Source organism: Lissotriton vulgaris, chromosome 1_1 (assembly GCF_964263255.1).
Source record: "Lissotriton vulgaris chromosome 1_1, aLisVul1.2, whole genome shotgun sequence".
In the NCBI taxonomy this organism is placed as follows: Eukaryota; Metazoa; Chordata; class Amphibia; order Caudata; family Salamandridae; genus Lissotriton; species Lissotriton vulgaris.
In genome coordinates, this window is record NC_141685.1 from 553,490,256 (window position 1) to 553,514,605 (window position 24,350).

General features: G+C 46.7%; 1 protein-coding gene across 1 annotated transcript in view; it reads left to right on the forward strand.

Annotated features, from left to right (window-relative positions):
* HFM1 (helicase for meiosis 1) overlaps positions 1-24,350 on the forward strand; it is a 2,890,879-nt gene that overhangs the window by 1,481,326 nt on the left and 1,385,203 nt on the right. The window contains exon 20 of the mRNA XM_086925623.1: positions 13,967-14,058. Coding sequence (XP_086781749.1) covers positions 13,967-14,058 — 92 coding nt within the window. The remainder of the gene's footprint in view (positions 1-13,966; positions 14,059-24,350) is intronic.

Sequence of the window (24,350 nt, forward strand, 5' to 3'; positions counted from 1 at the left end):
CATTTGGCTCAGTCCACAAACTTTTGTGTAAGTTTACTACTTTTCAGTATTCCCAAAGATAAACTTAGACCAAAAGTCTTTCTTTACTACTTTTCATTATTCATAAAGGAAAGTTACTACTAGTAAAGTTAGACTTTTCGTCTTAGTTTATCTTTGAGAATTCTGAAAAGTAGTAAAGTTAGACTTTTAGTCTAAATTTACCTTTGTGAATAACGAAAAGTAGTAAACTTACACAAAAGTGTACATTTATATTGTGAATCCGGCTCTTGATGCCTGAATTCACGGAGGGGGATGACATAGACAGGTGGTTTCAGGCATATGAAGTAGCTCTAGAGGTATACAGGATCCCTGAGGAGGATTGGGAAGCTGTCCTCTGGAGTCATATTCCTGATGACAGGAGGGACGCCCTACTGGCCCTGGAGAACGATAGGCTGAGGTAGCCCACAATGAAGGGGACCTTTGTCTAAAGATATGGATTCACTCTAGAAGAGTACAGTTTGAGATTATGGGGAAGTCAGAAACTCTTTTACCAGTCCTGGGAGGATTTTGTGGGCAATTTATACAAGGCACTGGATAGCAGGGTGAAGGGTAGTGAGATCAAAACTTATGACAGGCTGTACAATTTGGTCACCAGAGAGCTCATGTTTAGTCATTGTTTTTCAGAGCTACGCCAACACCTGGTTGATTGCAGGCTCACTGACCCCAGGGAGCTTGCAAAGCAGGCAGACCTCTGGGTGAGTACCAGAGAGTCTGTGAAGGCAATAGGGAATTATCCTAAAGAGAGTGTCTCAGGTGCCCCCCCTCAAAGTGCGCGGGAGGTACACAGTAACCCAGACAGGTCTCAATATGGTCAGGGGGAAAGGGATCTCATGCTCCTTCTAAACATAAGAGGGGAGGCTTTGGTGGGCAAAGGCCCAGGGTGCCCTCTTTTCAATCCCAAGAACTTGGATTGCTCCCAAAGGTGGGATAGGCAGAGGGACCTGGTCTGTACCAAGAGTTTATCCACTCGTGGGGGTTCAATAGTGTCAGGAAAGCTGGGGGGCACTACATAAGCTCTACCAGTTCTATTTTCTGGGGGCACCAATACACAGTGGAGGGTACAGAGCCCCAGGTGGAGGGACAGGAAGTAGAAACCGTTCACAGTGGGAGTACCAATGCATCAGGAGTTGCCAGCTTTTGAGAACAGAGCACCCCAAGAATGACCCTGGTGAGGCCACTTCTGGCCAGGGGGGGGCTCCATGCACTGCCACAGGGACAAAGAGCTGGGGACCTTGCATGAAACTTACAGAGTGTGTCTTTCTTGAGGCAGGTAGTGGTACTCCCCTTGAAGTCCTGCCTCGCCAGGCACATATTCAGCTGAAGGTACAGACCCTGGGATGATGGACCTTTTTTAGGATATTACCCAGAACTGGTGGGTTGACGGACCAGTTTCAGGATATCACCCCTAAACTGGTGGGAGGGAGAGTGGCAAAAGGGTGCAAATACCTATTGCTACATACACTACTCTAAGATTCCTTAGAGGTCAGAAACACTCAGGAGCCCATAGGGAACCCTTTGCTTTGTTCGCCCTAAGTTGGCAGCTAAAGAACGATGATGGATTCAACCCAGATCTGTGACTAGGGGTGAGTGTCTGAAAAGTTTCAGCGCTCCGTCCATTTTCTCCTTGGGCCCGATTCACAGAATGAACTTAAGACTCAATCCTAAACTTACTACTATTTTGCTATTCACAGAATGCACTTACTACTTTTGGCATTCACAGAATGCACTTTCTACTTTTGGTATTCACAGAATGAACTTACTACTTTTGGTATTCACAGAAGTTAGGATTTTGTCTTAAGTCTGTCTTAAGTCTGTCTTAAGTTTGTCTTAAGTCTGTCTTAAGTCTGTCTTAAGACAAACTTAAGACAAAATCCTAACTTCTGTGAATACCAAAAGTAGTAAGTTCATTCTGTGAATGCCAAAAGTAGTAAGTGCATTCTGTGAATGCCAAAAGTAGTAAGTGCATTCTGTGAATACCAAAATAGTAGTAAATTTAGGATTGAGTCTTAAGTTCATTCTGTGAATCGGGCCCTTTGTGTTTACTTTGTTTGCCCTAAGTTGGCAGGGGATACCCAGATATGGGTCCTTTGCTTCCTTTGCCACTGGATTCAAGCTAGCCTGGCTGATGAGGGGTGTTACCCCGAAACCAGTCCCAGGCTGCTGTTTTCCGGTCCAGGGAAGACCTGGCTTGGCAGTTCGGGCTGGACTGTTCCAATGAGGCACAGGGTCAAGACTGATTTGCATATGTCTTTGTCTGAACGGGCGTGGCGAAGTGAGCTAAAGAAGGATGATGGATTCAGCCTAGGTCAGTGACTGGGCATGAGTGTCTGAAAAGTTTCAGCGCTCCGTCCATCATTTCCTTGTGTTTACAAATTCAGTTCCTGTACTTAGTGCTTGGTCCTAGTCTATTCCAGGGTTATCTACTCCCCCGTGTGATGCATGTCTGTGTTTACCTTTCCTGTTCTTGCAGTTTGCTGTTAAACTATGCTATCAGTTGGTAATTAAGTGCCTGACATCTTTTCTTCTGGCCATCGCTAGGAAATGCTAATTTTTTCTAAGCTGCAACGGTGTTCGGAAATTCTTCTCCTGCTGCGGTGGCATGCTCTAACTTGTCCTGAGCTTTGCTTTCACTCTTCTATTAGGGGTCTGGAAAGGCTTGCATTCTTACTTTATCTTGGCTGCTTCATGGCCATATATCTCTTTTCTTTTTCACTGTAACAAGGCCACATTTTTCTGTTCTTCATTGCTGCTGCCAGGCTCTGCTTTTATTTTGTTCCCGACCGCTGAATACAGTCCGTTCCTTCATGATAGAGATGCTGGGTGACCCCTAATTTATTTTGTGGGTCAGGGGCGTAGCTACCATTAGAGTAGCAGGTGCAGTTGCACGGGCTATTGATCCCGTTTAATTGCTGTATCTTACTACCCCTACAGAAGTCAAAGGGTTGTTTTTCTTGCTTGCACCAGAGCCCTTTGCATTCTTGCTACACTACCAAGTGGGGGCCTTTGCTTGTCCAGACTTCCTTTTCTTTGGGGGCCGATGTTGTATCAGTCTTTATCTTTCTTCGTGTCCGGTGCTGTACCATACCGTCCTTTCGTTACTGGCACCAGCTTTGTAAGTCTCTGCACTGTGGGCCACTTGTTGAGTGGATGCAAGCTGAATGTAGTATTTTTAATATTATGAGCGTGAGGACCCTGGCCGTTCTGGGCGAACTGTAAACAGGAATTACGCAAGCTGCTGGGAGATGTTAAGGTGTAGTTATTAAAGTCAGGATGCAATGCGTGCAGAGTGTGATAGTATGTTGATAAATAAATACAACTGTTGCAGAACTCCATTTGTAGTGTGTTACATTTGTATGCTTTTGGGCTGGGGAGGATGCTACTCTAAAGTGTCTGCTCTTTTGCCACAGTAGACCTGTGTACCAGCCATGTAGTTGTGAGAAACAGGCTTTTAGCAGGTTCACTCCCACTTTGTGCTCTGGTTTTGACTACTAGATACTAGTGTAATGGCTCTGAAATAACCTAGGTCCTCCTAATCAGGACTCAAAGCATGAACACTGACTCTTAAAAAGGTACAAGGTTGATTGGCTTACACCCAATTGGCATAACTAAACTTACTTGTAAGAACCTACTATATGATACCAGGGGCACCTAGGGCCTGTAGGTTAAAGTGTCTCTTGTAGACTGCGGCAAAAGTTGTGCCACCATAAGTATGACAAACCAAAACATGTCTCCAGGTTGCCACTGCAGCCTGATAGAGCAGCTTTAACTGTTTTTCGACTTTGCCATTCAAGGTAGTGGCAAAGCCCAAACCTCCCCTTTTAATGTATATAAGTCACTCCTAAGGTAGGTCTATCAAGCCCAAAGGCAGGGTGCTTTATAATAGAGAGTGGAACATGTACATTTTACATGTTCCAACAGTAAAACCCCTAATTTATTGTTTTTACTGTAAGAGAGGCTGGGAGCCCCATTGGCAAGTACAAAGTTAAAAGCTGGCATCTCAGCCCTGCTAACTTCTGAATGGGGCTACTAAAATAGGTACCATAAAGTTTCCAAAGAATCAGTGCATTAAATCTGGTTTCATTGTTAAATTGATTTAATTTTACTGGTGGGAAAAGTACTACTTTAGAGGTTAGCACTTTGGTTGCCCAAGGTTTACAGTACCAGTTTACGGTTGCACACATTCTGATTGATACATTTACATAAAAAATGTTCTCACAGACACCAGAATCTGCTGGACTTGAGAGAACCATCAGAGTGTGGCTAGGATGACCAGAAAGGGAGTAATCACCAAGAGAAGGACCTGCTGATTCTGCTTTGGTGGGTAACTGATAGCCCAGTGGCTACTGAACTTCTAATGACCCCGGGACAACTTCAAGGGATGTCACCCTCTGTGGCCAGAATCACCTCACCAGGACCATGAATCGATGTATAGCACCAGGATGACCCCCCTCAACTGCAAAACATCTTCAGCCTCCAGTATCCCTTTCATCAGGACCACTCCAAAGAATTCAATGGCAAGGAGTCGCTGCCGCTGGAACTGGAGTTAAGAATGCTTTTCTGGAGGGGCGGTAGGTGGCGCACGACCAACATGGCCGCGCACCTGTGAGGCTCCAGCCCAGCCGGGCAGAACTTCATTCATTAATGCCATCCTGACATGTGTAGGACTCCATTCGCCGTCACTGCTGGCCGCCCCACTCCTTGCTGGCTCTATAGAGACCTTCCTCATGTGCGGGGACAGTCGGCCTGCTGAGTAAACACCGAATTTGTGGTGAGCGGCGAGAGGCGAGCTACTGCGGAGACGTATCCGCGGCGTCAGCGCCTGGGATAGTCCGAGGCCAGACTGGTGATCGCAAACGTAACTCGGAGCTGCATGTGGGGTGGAGCGTGCTTGCTGTCACTGTGTCCCTTGAGCAGCGGCGTCCGCGGTGGACCTCGGCGCTAGTGACTGTTGAACCCCCCCACCCCAGAAGATTGCTTGTGGGCGCCGGTTGAGATCCGAGGCTCGGAGGGCGCCTCGGCGGCAGACCTGGTGCGGGCGCGATCAGGAGCGTCACGTCCGCCTGCATTACGGCGACGGAAGGTAGGCGCAGGGGGCGAAACATTGCGGATGTTGCGGACTGTGGGACTGGATGTGTGGGCCCCCGCTGGAGTTTCGACCCTCTCCTCCCCCATGCCAGAAGATTCTTGGAGCGGCCCGGCAGAGTTGCGGCCGCCATTTTGCAACGAGACACGGGGCAGCCCCATACCGAGTCCCCGCTGTATTAGCAGCCCTGCGCTCTCGTGCGCTGCGATACTGCGCCCCCCAGCCTACTATCCAATCCACTGGAAGATATCTCTCATTACGCCATAGGGAACAAGTGAAGTCAATGAAGAGGGTCAGTGAGACACCCAGGCCCTGAACCATGCGGCTGGTTAGCCCCAGCGAAGGCGCAACTGAACCGGCCATATTACTACAGCTCTGTAACCTGAGGAGAAACTAGTGCTGACTCTCTTGGGGGGATTGCCACTGGCGGCTGACATCTACTTCTAGCCCTGCCGACAGTGCCTTTAAGCAGGCTCTGGGTGCTCTGAGAGACCCCCTAAGATTGACTGACACTATTAGCGTGACCATCTTGACACTCGCACGTTGCTTTCTCACCAACCCTTACGGATGAGACTGAGCCTATCCACGTTTGTGAAGTACTTCACTCCGTCTTGCTGGGCTAGAAACCACCCTGTGACGTGGTCAAGAATCCTTCGCGATGGAGCGAACGGACACAAAACAATAGAAAATCCCTTTTGAAGCGTGCAAGACGCCCAGACCACAATCAGTGGAAAATGCGGACTCAGGAACCACAGGAGAAGTGGAAGAGAACTGAAAGTCACTTCTGTTGGGCATGAAACAAAGCCTCACTTCTATAGACACCAAAATGGACACAATGAACTTGAGAATGGAAGCAATGGTTAACAAACTGGATCAACATGATCACCGCATCAAGGAGGTTGAAACCAGGGTGTCAGACCTGGAAGATGGCACAACCACAAGTGCAAATCAACTCCCACACATGGATTGATTGATTGATTTACCATCATAGACAGTGCCCTCCCCTTGATCACTGCACCGTATGCACCCCATAGTGTAATTGCCGACTTAACTGATCCTATATTCTCCTCAAAATAATAATCAGTATCTTTCCGCAAAGTTTCCCTGATGTGTGGAATCTTTAGTGCCCATGGATGAATCATTTTTGGACCAGTTTGTGTTGCGCGCTGAATGCCAAGGACCGCCAGAACAGGGGAATGATCCGAAACTCCCCGCGGCAAGCACGCAGAATCAGTAAATTTGTGTATGTGTTGTGCTTGGGTGAACAAATAGTCGATCTGTGATTGACTGCCATGTACACCGGATTGAAACGTAAAATGTGTGTCATGGGGGTGCAACCATCTCCAAATATGCACTATCCCTAAGGCATTAGTAAAGTCCCGTAGTTGTGAGCAGTGTGACGAGTCACGTCTGGGCGGGGACCAGTCCAGTAGGCCGTCCTTCGTCAGGTTAAAGTCGCCCCCCATAACCAGGGTGCCCACAGGTAAGTCCAACAATAGCGCCCCTACATCCATCAATGTCAAGCGTTGCAGACCCGGTGGGGCGTACACAGAGATAACATTTAGAGCTCTGCCCTCCCACGTACCTATACAAGCTGCATATCTACCCTGTGGATCCGTCCAAGTATTTTGTATCACATAAGGGCAGCCTTTACAAAGGAGAACCCCCACTCCTCTGGATCCAGTGGTGAAACCTGAGTGTGCTACCATGCGATATCTCTTCCTATTGAGGGCCAAGCACGAATTACCAATCAAATGGGTTTCTTGAAACAACCCTACATAAAGCCCCTGACGATGGATATACTCCAATACAATAACTCTCTTAATTTTGTCTCCCAACCCGTTGACATTCCATGTAGTGAGTTTAAGTCCCTGACCTCTCGCCATTGGCCTCAAATAGTAATACAATGGTATTCAAGGAAAATATATAGCGTAATAGACCCTCCGCGGCCTCCTTCAGGGCAGCCCCTAGGCCGTTCTGCTCAATACAATACTTTGAAACTTAACAGCAGCGACCTGGATATAGATGCCAGCTAAGATGTACATATAAAAGATGCCACTTTGTCCTGCTTCAAAAAACCGCATTCTATAACTTCCCAACAAATCAAGGCCAAACTTGCCCATACCTTTAAGAACTCACCCCCCCTCCCTGCCTCCCTGTTTAATGGGACTAGAACCGCCCGCCACGCCCAACATGCAGAGTGCCTGTCGCCCACCTATAAACAACTCCAGGGACCATGAGCTACCCCACTCCCAATCCATCCACACCCAATCAGTAGATGCTTTGTCCCCCAGCCCGACCCCCACCCCCGAGCCCATGCACAGCACAGAGACCCGATACGTCTACCTGTTATCATCCCACAGTGCCCCTAATCAAGGACCAGTGTGGCAGCAGCCCCATCAAATGATACAACAACCGTAACACCGCAAAACGTGATAAAAGAGCATACCAAGTGAAACCCCAAGTAGGCCATTAGAGCGCTGGGCCATTCCCTTAAGCAACAGCAGGTTGCGGTACATATCTATCGGGATCAAGCCCCCCGCCCCTGAATCAAATCCGTAGTCAGTGTTCCCACATTTAGGAGTCTATGGCTCTGTGTCCACGTCTCGAAGCGTTCCAGAGGGCCTCTAGGGACTTGGATTAATGCCACATAATCTTACCAGACTCCAGGGTTAGCGCCCCCCTGTGTGTTCCTCGGAATCAGAGTCAGAATGTGGAGGAGAACGTCTCTGCTGACGCCAGTCTTTGGCATCCACGGCACCCGAGAATGCTTTCTTCACCTTCTTTTCGACCGGGCGCCAACCTTCCAGCCAGTCCCATGCATCCTCCGGACAAGTGAAAAAACACGATTTCCCATTGGCTTCCACTCTCAACTTGGCGGGGAACATCATTGCATATTTAACCTCAATCAATCAATCAATCAATCAGAGTACTTGTAGAGCGCGCTATTTACTTGTGAGGGTCTCAAGGCGCCAAGGGGGGGGGGGGGGGGGTGCTGCTACTGCTCAAATAGCCACGTCTTCAGGAGTCTTCTGAAGGCGAGTAGGTCTTGGTTCTACCGTATGTGAGAAGGGAGGGTGTTCCAGGTCTTGGCGGCGAGGTAGGAGAAGGATCTGCCACTGGAGGTCATTTGCTGGATGCAGGGGACAGCGGCGAGGGAGAGGCTGGCTGAGCAGAGCTGGCGGGTGGGGGTGTAGAAGTTGAGTCTGCTGTAAGGTAGGCTGGTCTGGCGTTGTGGAGTGCTTTGTGTGCATGGATGAGGAGCCTGAAGGTGATCCTCTTGTCGACGGGGAGCCAGTGTAGGTCTCTCAGGTGAGGGGTGATGTGGCTGCGGCGGGGGACGTTGATGATCAGTTGGGCGGAGGCGTTTTGGATGCATTGTAGTCGTCATAGGTGTTTGGCTTGGATTCCTGTGTAGAGTCTTTGCCGTAGTCCAGTCTGCTGCTGACGAGGGCCTGTGTCACCGTTCTTCTTGTTTCGGTCGGGATCCACCTGTAGATCCTGCGGAGCATGCAGAGGGTGTTGTAGTAGGAGGAGGAGACGGCGTTGTCCTGTTTAGACATGGAGAGGGAGGAGTCGAGGATGAATTCTAGCTTGAGTGCATGGTCGGTGGGTGTTGGTGCTGTTCCCAGTGTGGTCGGCAACCAGGAGTCGTCCCAGGCTGAGGGGGTGGGTCCGAGGATGAGTACCTCCATTTTGTCCGAGTTCAGCTTCAGACGGTTGCTCCTCATCCATTTGGCGACGGCCTCCATTCCCTCGTGGAGGTTGGTTTTCGTGGTGTGTGAGTCCTTAGTGAGGGAGAGGATGAGCTGAGTGTCGTCGGCGTAGGAGATGATGTTGAGGTCGTGATGGTGGGCCACTTGTACGAGGGGGGCCTTGTAGATGTTGAACAGCGTCGGGATGAGGGATGAGCCTTTGGGGGACGCCGCAGATGATGTCGGTGGCTTCGGATCGGAAGGGTGGGCGGCGGATGCTCTGGGTTCTGCCGGAGAGGAAGGACGTGGTCCAGTCAAGGGCCTTCGCTTGGATTCCAGCTTCTAGGAGTCGTGTCTTTAGAGTGCGATGGAAGACTGTGTCGAAGGCGGCCGACAGGTCCAGGAGGATGAGGGCTGATGTTTTGCCGTTGTCTAGTTGGCACCTGAAGTCGTCAGTGGCTGCGATGAGGGCTGTCTCGGTGCTGTGGTTTCGTCTGAATCCGGTCTGGAATGGGTCCAGGATGTTGTTGTCTTCCAGGTGGTGGGTCAATTGTCCGTTGACGATTTTCTCAGTGACCTTTGCCGGGAACAGGATCAGGGAGATGGGCCAGAAGTTCTTGAGGTCCTTGGGGTCCGCTTTGGGCTTCTTGAGGAGGTCGTCGATTTCGGCGTGCTTCCAGCTTTCTGGGAATGTCTCTGTTTTGAAGGAGATGTTGATGACCTTCCGTAGTTGGGGTGCGATGGCTGGGTCTGCTTTGTTGAATATGTGGTGTGGGCACGGGTCTTCTGGAGATCCTGAATGGATGGAGTTTATGACCTTGCGTGCCTCGTCGTTGTTGACGTTGGACCTAGAGGTCAGGCGGATGGCGCTGGTGGTGTTCACAGGGGAGGTGGAGTCTGGCGTAGTCAGGCGGTCATGGTGTTGAGGCTGCGTGATGTCAGCAATCTTGTGGTGGAAGTAGATGGCTAGTGAGTCGTACAGTTCTTGTGAGGGCGGGATGTCGTTGGCATTGGCGCTGGGGTTGGAGAGTTCTTTTACGATGCTGAAGAGCTCTTTGCTGTCGTGAGTGTTTTTATCCAAGCGGTTTTTGAAGGAAGATCTCTTGGCTAATCTGATGAGGTGGTGGTGTCTCAGAGTGGCGTCCTTTTTGAGCTGTGTGGTTGTCTGGTGTGCGTTCGCGGAGCCATATTTTCTCCAGTTTCCGGCATGCACGTTTGGAGGTCTGGAGCTCGTTGGTGAACCAGGTGGCTCTCTTGCTGGTGTGGTTGTTTGAGGCTTCCTTGAGCAGGGTGAGGGTGTTGGCGCAGTCGTCGATCCACTGTCTGAGGTTGCAGGCTGCGGGGTCGTTGGGTGGGTTCTTGGCGAGGGAGGTGATCAGCTGGTCCTCGGTGACTTTACTTCAGCAGCGGCAAGGCAGCTGTTGGGTGCGGTGGTGGGTGGTTGGTTTCTTGAAGGTGAAATGGATGCATCGGCGGTCGGTCCAGTGGAGTTCGGTGGTGTGGTCTAAGGCAACGTGGGAGCCTGTGGAGAAGATGGGATCCAGCGTGTGGCCGGCAGCGTGGGTGGGTGCGGTGACGAGCTGTCTGAGGCCTAGGTTGACAAGGTAGTCGATCAGGGTGGCGGAGTTGGCATTGTTGTTCTCGAGGTGGAAGTTCAGGTCCCTGAGAAGGATGTAGTCTGTGGAGGCGAGTGCGTGGGTGCTGGCGAGGTTGGCGATGGAGTCGCTGAACTGAGCCTGGGGTCCGCTAAGGGTGGTGTTGGGGTCGGTGTGGATCCGGAAGTGAAGGTGTTTGATGGTGTTGAGGGTGTTGTCTGCGTGGGTGTCGACCTTGAGGGTGGATTTGTGGACAAAGGCTATTCCCCAGAGCTCGACGGCATGTTTGTGTGCGGAGCGGGTTTGAGGAGTATGGAGCGGAGGTGGTTGGGTCCAGTTCTTGGAGGTTTGGTGGCTCTGTCGCAGGTGAAGCTGCAGGTGTGGCAGGAGAAGGGTCCGTGGGTCAGTTTCAGGGTGGCCTGTATGCAGCTGTTGTTTCGGCCAGCGTTGAGTGCGTGGAGGCTGCTGGCGTCGTAGTGGAGTTTGGTGTTGTGGCGTTTGCGGGGTCTAGAGGTTCTGGTGCTGGGCGTGGTATGGGCGCAGACGGGCTTGTTTCTGGCATGCCTCCGGAGTGCCAGGGGCGCGGCTGTGGCATTTGAGGCTGGGAGGGAGGAAGGAGCAGCTGGGAGGCGGGATGGCGAATGGAAGGCGAGGTGGAGTGGCCGTATGAGAGCAGCGTCGGGAGCGGGCTGCGGGGTGCAGAGGAAAAAAAGGGGGGTGGGAGGCGATAAGGGCACGAGGGCAAAGCAAGGAAAAAAAAATCACCAAGGCAGTGTGAACAGTGGAGCACAATCAAGGGGCACAGAGCTAGAGAGTGCACAGATATACAACAGCAGGATCAAACTCACAAATTCACGGAATGAGCGGCAGCGAGGGGGGGAGGCACTCATACACAGGAGGAGCTGTGCGGTGTGGGGAGCGACCTGGCCTGCAGGCAGGGTCAGGGGTTGCCTCTTGGTCTCGGATGGCCTGTTTCACCTCCAGGAAGCTAAGGTTTTTTTAAAGTATCCCACCCATGACTGAGAGAATTATCTGTTCCATTGTAGGAATGAGTATTACTATCTAAACAAGGCTGCCTTCAGTCACCATGAGGGTAAATGAAGGAGACCTACATGAATATATGGCGGATTTACACCATTCCAAGATGGCCTCCATAACTCTCGACCGGTCACGTGATATGTTGACCGTGTCGGAGGTTTCTACACTGAAGCAGTTGCCAGGCGGGAGCGAGGGATGAGATAACACGCTCCGTTGGGATCAAGACGGTAAGGCTGCCAGGGGTACTTTTTTAGGGAGAGGTGAGCAACAACGATTACTACTAGGACCCTGTACAATAAAAAATTGAGAAAATTGTCGAATGAGTGGGCGGTTTACTAGTTAGCAGGATATATGTCCGTAGTAATTGCACAATTCGGACTTAAAAGTACCTAAGTGGTTCCCGTTATGGTTGTGAAATGCCGCTGTTGAATAAAAAAGTGGATTTTTATTATTTTTAGATTGATACTACGGTAGGAGTACAAGCCTATAATGAGGACTCACACTTGAAGTTTAGCTCATAAGTGACTAAGGGGAGAGCTGGTACGAAAGACTTTGGCTCTTACATGGTAATAGAATGTGGAAATTGGGTTGGATAACCACAGAAAAGGGGCGCTCTGCAAATTCAGGGTCTGTAGAGTTGCAATTAAATGTGGTGCTCTGGGAAGAGGACGTGGTTACCTACATCCACAAACAGTTATACTAAGTACAACAACAAACGAGCAAATACCCTCCCGAGCAGTCAATTTATCCAATAAAGTCTTATTATAGAGTCACACAAGTTCCAAGTCTTGAATAGCGCACGCTCAAGTTCAAGTCCAAAATCTATGTCCTTTCAAATTTTTTCTAAACTCATATATAGATTGATGTGATCTTTTTTTGCCACACTATTCACAGCTATTCATAGCTATACCCCTTTACGGTTTAAAGGGTATGTTAATACAGTGACTGTCATTTGTGAAACTTTAAAAAAAAAAGTTTAGACTATAAAGTGGGAGGACACTACCTCTGTCTGTAATTGAGGAGTATTTATGGGAAAAAGAGTTATGGAACCCCTTCCTCCACTCATATAGTTTTCCTCAAAACAAGATTACACTAGTGCCTACCTTATGCGAGATTACCAGCAGTGCTCTCATTAGTGCATCAAGCAGGGTTGCCAGCAATAAAGTTAACATTTTTTGTCAATTTGGATAGCCTTTACATGGGTAATATATAATAGTCATAGGTGCAGTGACTTTGGCATGAAGGCAATAAGGTTAGCATAAATCTCCCAAAATCCAAATGGTTCATCACTCAATTATCAGATTCAATATATTTTTCTCCAAACATCAGCTCATGAGTTCTGAAAATACATATATTTTCATCTATTGGTATACATATATAAATTTAGCCAAGCAAATGATTCTCATTATTTGGACTGAACATACTGGAGAGCTACTTACAGGTAGCTGGTGCTATGGGTAGCTCACAAGCTACTTGTTTTAGAAACCTGGATTACAAAGACCATGACATTACTTTTGCTATATCTGCCTCTATACTTTTTCAGAATTCACTGCATGGATTCTAAATTTAGTGATTAAGGCATTATCAGCATTCTGAAAGTTTGCCTGAGTTTTGCTCTTTAATCCACCAGCTCTGAAGCATATTTAAATTATGGGGAACTGTATGAAAATGACAATACATGAACATTCAGACCCTAATTACAATTCTGGAGGTCCTCGCAGTTTTGCGGAGGTGGCGGTCCAGCCACCGCCGTACCGGCATTCAGACCGCCCTATTAGGACTCCGGGAGTCATACCCCCATTACACCACCACAACCGCAAGGTAACCTCCATTCCCTGGCAGTCCCATGGTGGTCTGAGGTTGGCATAGGCTTGGTGGTGCCCTCAGGCACCGCCAAGCATATTATGACTTTCCTCACTGCCAGTGCTGTCATGGAGGTTCTTCCACCACGGAGAGGCTGGTGGTGACAAAAGAAAGTGGGCCTTACAGTGCCCCCTCTTGCCCCTCTGCACAGGGGTGCATGCAGCGGGGCACATGTTGTGCCCCTGTATTTCTACACCCCCAGTTCCTGCACCAGAAAAAATGCACAGGACATGCACTGGTGGTCCAGAGACGGTGCTGTTTCAAACTCCAAATGAAACTTTTAAACTGTACCGCCAGTAGACCGCCATGCCACCCGCCAGACTACAAAAAACCTGTAATCTGGTGGGCGGCGGCGGCTACTCTTGGTGGTGTGGGGTGCGGTAGTGGCGAGCATCCCACCCTTGCACCGACACAAGTTGTAATCGGGCCCTTAGTGTAGGAGATACATTAGTTCTTCTTTAATAACACACATATTACACTCTTTCTACCTTGCCTCATCTAAAATAGTGAAAATGTTATCTCATATATTCATGTGGGTCAGCTATTTCTGTTTTGGTGTAATGATTCTAAATGCTATAAAATTGCATGCCCTGTACATTTTTTTGAGAATGTTTGCTATGATATAATACACAATTATGTTGTTTTTCCAACAGAGACTGGAAGACTAATGGCTTTATACTACATAGCATTTGATACAGTTAAGCAGTTTCGCAGCATAAATGGAACAGAGCTGTTACCAGACTTGGTACTGTAATTTGAATTTCTTAAATCTTATGTAAATAAGTATTTACTGCACTTTCAATAGTATATTTAGGGAGAGGAGAGACATAGAATGACTTACACATGACAGTTATGAATAATAAAAATTACTAAGTGGCATAATTCCTCAAAACGGTATGATTAGCTGAAGTAACTTTACAGGAGGTGGCATCAAACCACAATATCCAACGCCCCCCCCCCCCCACATAGCAGGACTTTGGATGTTTATTAAAGAATAGAAATGTAAATCTGATGAATGCTCGTGATGCTCTTGATAATGGACACCATAACCTTTTCTATATCCCACATTTAATCTTCAATTTATTGGAAAATAAATTTTTAAAGTAAAGAACAGTTTTTGAGAACTAACAACATAAGTTACCAACCATCCTCTCCCATATCCCACTGGTCAGAGCCCACATGTGGCTGATTTCACTTACTCTGAAGTAATGTTTATTGTTTGACAGTGCAAAAAATAGAATATCTCTTCAAAAAATCTTGCTAATATCCAGTTAAACACACGCACCTACAAATTGTAGATTTCAAAATATTATATAGCACAAAAAACTGTTCAAGCTACTGGAAGACAAAGTGACAGATGAAACATTTCATATATATGGCATATAAGTGACAGCTCCTTTTTGGAATGATCCGTGATCATCAAGCATAGTGATCCGTCAAGCAGGGGCAAAAAACACTGAGAGGTCCCAAACTTAGTTTTCCCATGCAGCTTCACTTAGGAAATTTAGACTCCGCTTCAGCCAGAATGGCTCAACTGAACTTCACCAAATATGGCAGAAAGCTAGATCTTTACCCAGAAAGTGTATCTTTTATGACTTGGTGTAACTTCCTTTAGACACTTTTGAGAAGTTAAGGTTTACAACGTATGTACATTTCATGTCACAGCAGCTCTGCAGACTCAACAGATCAAAAGATAAGATCTGATTACCTGCCACAACATGAGCAAAGATGTTGCAGCAGCCATTTTAGAACTCAGGACTCACTCCTTTGTGCTAGAAAAAGATTTTTTTTAAATATGAGTGGGCAGGGCTGGGATACCCTCGCCGGAGGCAAAACCGTACTTTTTATTTTTATTTTTTAGCTGTACTGAAGTTCTACCCTTTTTATTTAGAATTTCCCACAAGGTGGAGAAAGGTCTGAGGGTTCACCCAAATATACTTATAAAAGGGAGGGCGCGTGATTAAAAGGTTATTTTCTTTATTTTGGGGGGGTGCGTGCAGCCTTTCTCCTCTAGCAATTAAAAGTTCTTAGGTACCCTATCCCCTGGGGTCGATATAATTATTTTGAGGGAGTCTTAGGGGCCCCCCGCAAAGTATCTATAACTTGTGCCCTTGCAAGCCACTGCTTACCCCTTACGTATTACATCACTTATGACATATATTCAATTACAACATTGATAACATCACTGATATTTAAAATTACATCATTTATAGCAACACTGTGCATGACAGGGCACACCTCATAGTTAATTCATGGAGCAAAGTACAGTTACTTCACTTAAGTATAACTGGTGAATTTCAGTGTTTTCTTTTGTTTAAAATATTATGTTGATGGTGACATTTTCACCTAACTAACTATAACGTCACTTTAGCCTTTATTTTTTTCAGTATTTTAGTGTACATACCCACACACATATCAACTCAAGCACTCTGTTCTCTTAATACAGAAGCAAATATACTTCAGAATCTCAGATGCAAGTTTTTTATTTGGCAAATGGAGAAACCCTATGAGTTTCAGCCAAACGGCCTTGCTTATGCAAACATGGCTGTTAAGATTGAAATGTGTTGGGTTTCTCTAAGACACAGCTCCTAGTTTCATCTCATTCTGGTGGTGATAGCGCTAGACTAGTTATAGTTATGTCAGACTTTCCATAGGAAAGGCATTTTCTGTTTTCCTAATAACTTTAGCACTGTCCAAGGACTCTGCACAAAACTCTCTTAAAAAGAAGTTCCTCTATTTTGGCTTCTTCACATAGTGGGGGCTGCTACAAGAGAACATTTTGGAAATCACTCCTTAACCCCTTCGCTGCGGCGGCAATACCGCCGCAGCGCTGGGGGGGGGGGGAGAGGGGGGGGGCAGAGCGGCGCGCGCATGCTCGTGACGGAGCTGCTCTGTCACCAGCCATGGTTGCGCTGTGCTCATGACGGATCGGTTCCGTCATGGCCCCGCCCGCTCAATAGAACGCGCCGCGCAGGCGCGAAATCTGCGCCGCGCAGGCGCGGCGGCAGGGCCATGATGGAACCGCTCCGTCATGAGCACAGCGCAACCGCGGCTCATGACGGAGCGGCTCCGTCATGAGCATGCAACGGGTTAAATTGCCATCAAGCTTTCTTAATGTGGTACTGGAATTGAACATTGGCTTCTCCTCCATTAAGTCCAGCTACCAGATGGGCCCTATTAAGTATGAGCTAAAAAGACTGTGCGGCACATGTGCTAGGGGATTGTGCCACAGGAACGTCACTTTTTTCAACGTTCCAGTGGTGCAATGTCCTTCACCTTATTTACAAAGCAGCATTAAGCCACATTGCATGGCTTAATGCTGCTTTGTAAATTTAGTACCCCTTTCACACAGGTATCTGCATGAAATGGGTGTTGCTGTGGGCGTTCCACTGCAAAACCCATTGCTTTTTGATGCTGCCCCAGATTTACACGGATCTGTAAATCAGAGACAGTGCAAAACACTAATGCCATGCAAAAGCAGGCTTTAGATTGGTGCAATGAGGAGAGATCCTTTTATTTCTCCCTGTTGTTTTTGCTTTTTCTATGTGTGTTGCATTCTGCAGCTCACATAGAAAGAGCAAACCAGCATTAATGATTGTTTTTGTGCAAGAAGGTATGCCTTCTTGCACAAAAACAATAAATGGCGATTTCCTACATCTATGTGTGCTGCAGAATGCAACACACATAGAAGCAGAATATCGTCATCATTGATTGTTTATGTGCAAGAAGGCACACATATCTTCAAATGAACAATCATCCCTTCAATGCATGCAGGCACCTTTGCACTATGGCACAAGGGTGTCTGTGTTCGTGCTAGGCAGCTATTTTTAGCGCCAGCGCTAGGGAAAACACAGGAGTGTGCCGTATTCTTGTAAATACTGCTCATACTTGCGTTTTGGAAATAACACAGAGCTCCAAAGGTTGCTGCTTCACAACTCTGAGCCATTTCCTTGTTTAAATGCCTTTAGATTGCAAGGTTCAAATGTGGTCGATCAAGCCTGGAAAGAAAAATGTTCGGTGCATATAAAATCACCATACGCAATCTAATGGGAAAAGGAAGACATAATACTGGGTCTGTCCATAGCTTCGGACATGAAACTGCTGTCAAGGAAGAGGATAAATGCCATTGTTCACAAGTAATTTTTTAACTTAAGGCTAAACCAAAAAATAGACGCCTTAAGAAACTTACACCTTTGAGGCAATGCTGTCTTGTTAGGTCAATCACAGAAAGCCCAACAATATCTTATCCTGCTGTCAAACCAAAGAGAAAGAAGAATCTTTGCTCTGGCTAGGGGTAGTTGCCTGTTATTAATAAAATGCCGCCAAGAATAGAAGAAATCCTGCGAATGCAGGCACATGTCTGTGGGGATAGAGAGGACATGGAACAATTTATGCTGTCTTGTAATTTTACAGTACAGTCAGATCCAATTCAATAGGAAAGATTGGACACAAAGAGCAGCTTGAAAATTCAACAGAGTAAATATTTTATCTGTTCAGTGACCTCGTAGGCCACACAGCAAAAGGGGCCTCTTTTATTTAAGTAAAAGCTGGGACATCCATACAAAACTCCAGGAGGCTTGGCAGCCCACCATATTATAGGAGTTTTTGTATGTATTTTTACGAAGAAAATGTTTATGGGATTCCAGGGTGTTAAATAATGTTAATATAATAATTTTAAATGCACATTTGCTGTATTATACATCACAATCTGTTTTATTGTGTTTAGCAAAATTGTAATTCTTATCTATTTTATAATGTTTGTGTGAAAGACAGCTATGTTTTTAAATTGCAGGTTGAAAGCACTTTGATAAAATCAATATCAATGACATCTCCAGTACTGAAAGGAAACGTGGATAGAATTACACCAAATATGGCATAAAGTTAGAACTTTACTCAGAAATTGTGCTTTTCATTGGTGTACATCTGTTGTGTGTTTTTTGAGAAATAAGCATTTAAAAAGTTGTTTGTAGTTAACCACCCAAAAAAATTAATGACATCTTGACTGTTAATGTTCAGCTATGCTCTGATTGGCCAATTTAAAGGGGTTTAGTCAATCCGGATTTGCAAGCCAATACAGAAACAATAGGTTGTGAAATCCCTTACAGGACTCAGGGACATGGTCCCTGCCTCCTAAAAATATATTTATAAAACCTATAGGGATCAGGGTGAATGGGGGTCAGGGACATGGTCCATGCCTCCTAAAATATATATTTAAAAACATATAAGGGTCAGGGAGAATGGGGTCAGGCTGAGCACACCCTGGCCCTGATGGGCATGGGGGGATAACAAAGGGTCCTTCTCTTGATTAGCTGACCATATTGCGAGCCATGACAAACTTGGGGACATGGTCCCCATTAAAATGCATTGTAGTGAAAGTCTGCTTTTGAGGATCATAAAAAGGAAACCATAAGACGGACGATAACAGATTTTAGTCACAATGTGAATGTTGGTTGTACCATACTAATGTTAGGAATTGTGGTATGTTCTAACTGATTTTACTGTGTAAAACTCCTGATCCTATGCTGGCATTTGATGAAGCCTTTCCAACAGAAAACAGTTTCTCTCATGGTTTTCTCATAGAGGTTATGGAAGGGGTTTCAGAAAGTGAAATGAGAACACATGTTCTATAAGTTTACACTATCTTGTGCAGCAATGTGCAAACAAAGTCTGATATATGAGTGAAACATGAACTTCTAGCAGCCTGTTAGTTGTTTTAGGGCAAGACAGAAGGCTAGTGTTATGCATTATACTTATATTTATTATCCTGCTGCAGCACTTTACAGAAAATTCCATGTAGAACATTATGATGACACGATATGAAATAGACAGTTGAAACGTCGATGGTTCTTTATAACCGTTCAAGCACAGACAAAAGAAATTAATTATCTGAGTCAGAATAATGCTATGTTTGCTTTGTATTGATTTGCCTGCATATGGCTGGATTGGTTTCAGCGATCTTTGATGTATATATTGCATATTGCCTTTCCTCTTCTACAACCCTCACAAGGGCATATTCTTTCCTTAGCACTCTCCCTTCCCTTTTTTTAGACCACCGTTTTTAGAAATGTACGGACAATCGTGCTGTCCTCGATAATCATGTGAAGATTAGAGAATACATTGTATTAATTTGATCTGTGATGGTGATGCTCTGATTTCTTTTTGTGTTAAAATTAATTTCCACTGTGACCATGTTTTTGTTGTAAAGGAAAAGAAGAGGCAGTAATGAAACATTGGGCAATGTTGGTCAGTTTCTGATGCAGAAAAGGGAGCTCAGAAGGTTCAGGGAGATAGTGTTTTAAGAAGAAGAAGCATTTAGATAGTAATGAAAAATACGTGAAAGGAGGAGAACGTGCCCTCCGTGGTATGAGTGAAACAGGTGTCTTCAGCGCATAAATAACAAGGCAGTTGACCACTGCACAATATAATGCCTTACAAGTGGTGTACAACAGAGATGATTAGAATGCTGAGGTAGATGAGTATGTTCTAGATTTAAACAATGTTTTGAAGTAATCGAATGTGCCTAAAGGAGATGATGATGTAAATTCTCACCCATCATATTTTTTAAAGGATCCTGTGGGAGAGCTTTTTATTTTACCCAAAATAAATTAGACATTCTCACAGTTCTGATTGATGGCCCTTGAAGCATGTTGCAGAGTATATTCAATTTTGGGTTAGAAGGCCTGGAGAGAAAGAAAAAAAGAAGAAGTGTAATGACGACGGAGTTCCTATCCAGTAATGGAGGACAAAACATTTCTTACCCATAATTTGGATCCATAACTTATTACAACTCTTTTTAAACTTGGAATAGACCCAGGGAAAGGATTAGAATGTTTTCTAAAACAATGTGAGGATAAGCTATTGAACATCTGAGGCCTATTAGCACCTATATTTAATATGGTTGAGGAAGCGTACATAAAGGGGAGTGAGGTTAATGTGTCTCTCCTACGAGGATGGTGTGAAAGAGCATTATGTTTTTTAGGAAACACAAATGCTGGACTATTAGCCGAAGGAAGCAAAACTGTACTACTGAGTATCAATACTAAATTAGGTGATTTGACTCACAAGAAGCCAAGTTAAGAAGACAAATACTTTCTTTTTGGAGAAAGCATGGTCGAGAGCCTAGTAAACTATGTGGCAAAATGTATTGCTAAGGCTCAGGTCTCTAGGCAAAGACTATTTGGCGGAGGTTTATATGACAGGGCGGGGAGGAGGAGGCTGTGTTTTGGCTGTGGTTTTTTCAAGTCCCAGTACAACCAAGGGAGAAATGCTTCATGAGTCGCGTTGTATCTACAGAGAAGAAGATGCATCAGGAGTAAAGTCTCAATAAAAGAGGAATGCATTCAGGATGAATTCAAGGTGAGTACAGAGACTGTTTTTGGTTTCCCCCAAGAAAAGATGTGAGGCAGACTGGTGATTATTCAAATATTGGCAAGAAATCACTACAGATATTTGGGTTTTTAACACAGCACAGGGTTGCACAACAGCATTTAGAAACATAGCTTGTATTGTTAAAAGAACCAACAGAATTATATTTTCACCAGGATATTCAAAATCAGGTAAATCTGATGGAGACTTCTAGCTGCATATTCCATACCTTTACATTTCCCTGGCATCAGGCAGGATCCAGAAGCTTTTTCATAAGCAGTATCCCTGCGTCCTGGTGGGTGGCCCCATTAGGCTCCATGTGATGTCGTTAGTGTCATTAGCATTGGTTATGACGTTGCAATCACCTATATAGGTGCCTCCCGCGCGTGCGGATGTCAGTTCTTTTTCTTCCATGCCAGTTAAGCGCCGATCCGGAGACAAGCTCCCCCTCTGTCTCTTTTTGACAGGCTTTTTTGACTTTTTGTTCAGAAAAATATTTTTTTCTGTGGATCAAGGGATGCCTTTTAGAAAGACAGGTTTTAAACAGTGTATTGCCTGTCATGATGCCATGTCAGTAACCGATCTCTACCTCATCTGTCTCTGGAGTCTTGAGCACGACCACGACTCGAAATCGTGCTCAGACTGTCTGGCAATGGCTTGGAAGGTCTTGCAGGAGTAACAAATTTAAGCTCCTTGCAGCCCGGCAGTCGACACTAGCTGGAGAGACTCCGTAGAGGTCCCGGTGGTTCCGATTTAAAAAGAGTAAAGTTAAGGGACCGCTCCCGGGGGCCCCAAGTCCTCCTCCCCCCACTCGAGTTCTTCAAGACACTTGGGGAGAAGGCACGAGAAAAAGAAATAGTATATGCGGACATTATCTTCACCTCCATTGTCGTCTGTCGATGAACGAGGTAAGGAGCTCCAAAGCTTTAGGCACGGTAATGTAGAGCTGGAGCCAGGGCTGGCTTTGCGCCTCCCCCCATTTCCAGGAGCTGGAGTAACCTCTTCTCAAATCAAGGAATTTTACGAGGCCATGTGCCATGAGTGGGCTGACCACTATTGTGAGCCTTAGGGTCCCACGGGGTTGTAAGTGGCCCTATCGGATTCAACGCTGTTGGCTCTGGCCATGGCCTGGCCTTGTGGATCCTACCCCGGATTTGAAAAGTTTTTGGTCGTGTCAACGTGAACTTCCCTGGCGTCGGACCTCTAGTCGGTGCCTTCAGCACCGCCGGCACCCACCGGTGGTGCCATCCCCATCCTTATTTCCGATCGCTCTGAGTCATTCCTGCGTCACTCAATGTTAACTGCGGCATCAGCTGGATCCAGAGGTTCTTTGTTATTGCCTGGCCATTTTGAGGACTTTTCAGGCACGGCAGAGGATTGAGAGGGGTCTATGGACACAAGGATGTATCTGTAGAACAGATGGAATGGTATGAGGAACTTGGGAAAGCCAGTGGACTGGACACCTTCCCAAATACTGGCATGCTCTCTCCACCAACAGTGACAATGGAGGAAGGGACTTCTTATGCCATAGTGGTAAGGAGGGAAGCAGAGGTACTTGGACTGGAGTTGTTCTCCTTGCAGGTCAGGACTAATCTCCTGACCGAAGTGCTTCAGCCTGGGGATTACACCTCTGAACCCATATTGCCTTTTTATGAAGCACTAACTGAGGTCCTCCTAGGTATGTGGTCAAAGCCTAGCACAGGGGCTCCCATGAATAGGACGATTGCAAGCCACCATCATCCGGATCCAGTAACCGAAGGTTCTTTAGCCAACACCCCACCCCTGAGATCTTGGTCGTGCAGGCTTTGACATCCCATGGCGTATTCTCTTCCGCCCCTCTGGATAGGGTATCTAAGAGGTTGGACACACTTGGAAAGAAAGTGTTTTCTTCTATCAGCCTGGCATTGCAGTTGGTGAATACCACATTCTTTTTGGGCTGTTTCTCCCACTCCATTTGGGAGACGGCTGGGCAAGTGCTGCCACAAGTCCTGAAGAAGGCCATGCTGTACTCTCCAGGTGGTGAATGATGGGAGAGATGCAGCAAAATTCACCATTAGGTGTAGCCTAGACACGATTGACTCACTGGGCAGATAGGTTTTGTTGATGGTGGTCTTACGGTGCCACACCTAGCTTATAACATCTTGCTTCACAGGTGATGTCCAGGCTAGTCTAATAGACATGTCCTTTGATGGATCTTGTCACCTTGGAGAGAAAGCGGACCCAGCCCTGGGACGCTTCAAGGACTCTCATGGTATAACCAGATCCTTGGGCCTCTCATCAACACGCCCTGGCCAGTCTACCTTTCACCTCTTTCATAGCAGTGCAAAGGGTTTTCTGCCAATCCAACAGTATCCCAGCCACCGTGCTGTACAGACTTTCCAAGTTGTATGAGGACCTTGACGTGGCTCATTCCGACCTCAGAATGGAAGACAGAAGTCATTGGCCACTCAGCCCTCAGCAGCTGCATCTTCCAAGCACTCCTAGTGTGAGTCTACAAGACTACTCTATACTCTTGGCGTCTGGGTGGACGCATCTCTTAACTTCCAGACCCACACTAAGAAACTTGCTGCCACCTGTGTGGGCCTGTTGAGGAGCCTTCATCCAATTCTTGGTTTTTTTGACCACCATACACGCCAGCTGATTGTCCAGTCTACCATCCTGGCTCGACTGGACTACGCCAATGTCCTTTTCCTTGGCCTTAACAAAGCTGAGATGGCGCGGCGACAACGCATACAAAACTCTGCCGCCAGGGCAGTTGTAGGCCTCCCTCGCAGGTGCTCTGCAAGAAATACCATCCAGAAACTACACTGGCTGCGTATGGAAGCCCGAGTTCAGTTCAAAGCTCTTACTACTGTCTTTAAAATTCTTAAGACTGACTGCCCTGGTCTCTTGCGCCCACTCCTAGAGCCTTTCACCCCTCAGCGTGCCCTACGCTCCTCGGGTCAAAATTTGGTTGTGACCCCACGCATAAGGCTAAGCAGAATAGGCGGCCGCTCTTTCAGAGTCTTGGGGGCAAGGCTCTGGAACTCCCTGCCACCCCACATTCGCTCCATGACCAACTTACTGGCCTTCCGTAAGGCGATTAAAACCATTCTGTTCTCCCCATCCTAATCCCTTTCTGTCCTTCCTTTCCCTTCCCTCCCTCAGGTTACTGTTATGGTTCAGCGCCGGGACGCCTCGTTGCTGGGGCAGCTGTTCGCGCTCAATAAAACTTAATAACATAACATAACATAACTCTACTCCACTTGGAGGGAGAATCCATCACCATCTCCTCCACAGGAGGTCTATAACACGGGACAAGTGGATCTTCCAGATCATTCAAGAGGGCTTTTTTCTGCCTTTTCTTTCTTTTCCTACTTTCATTCTGCCACTTCAAGAATGGCTGGCGGAGGATCATCTAACATTACTTCAAGAGGAAGTTTGCCCGGCCAAGGGGCCTATAGGGAGTGCTAGATCTGGGGGTCTCTAGTTGGCTGAGGTAGGCACCTTAGACCAAATAGGGACCCTTGCATCTAGTCAGGGCACAGGGACACACACTGTAGATAAACCCTGCTCCCTCTAGGTAGCTTGGCTCGAGCAGTCAGGCTTATCCCCAAGGCAATGTGTAAGTATTTGCATTCGGTTACAATGACCCCCCAATGTACACCACAAACTGAGACCACACAGGAGAGT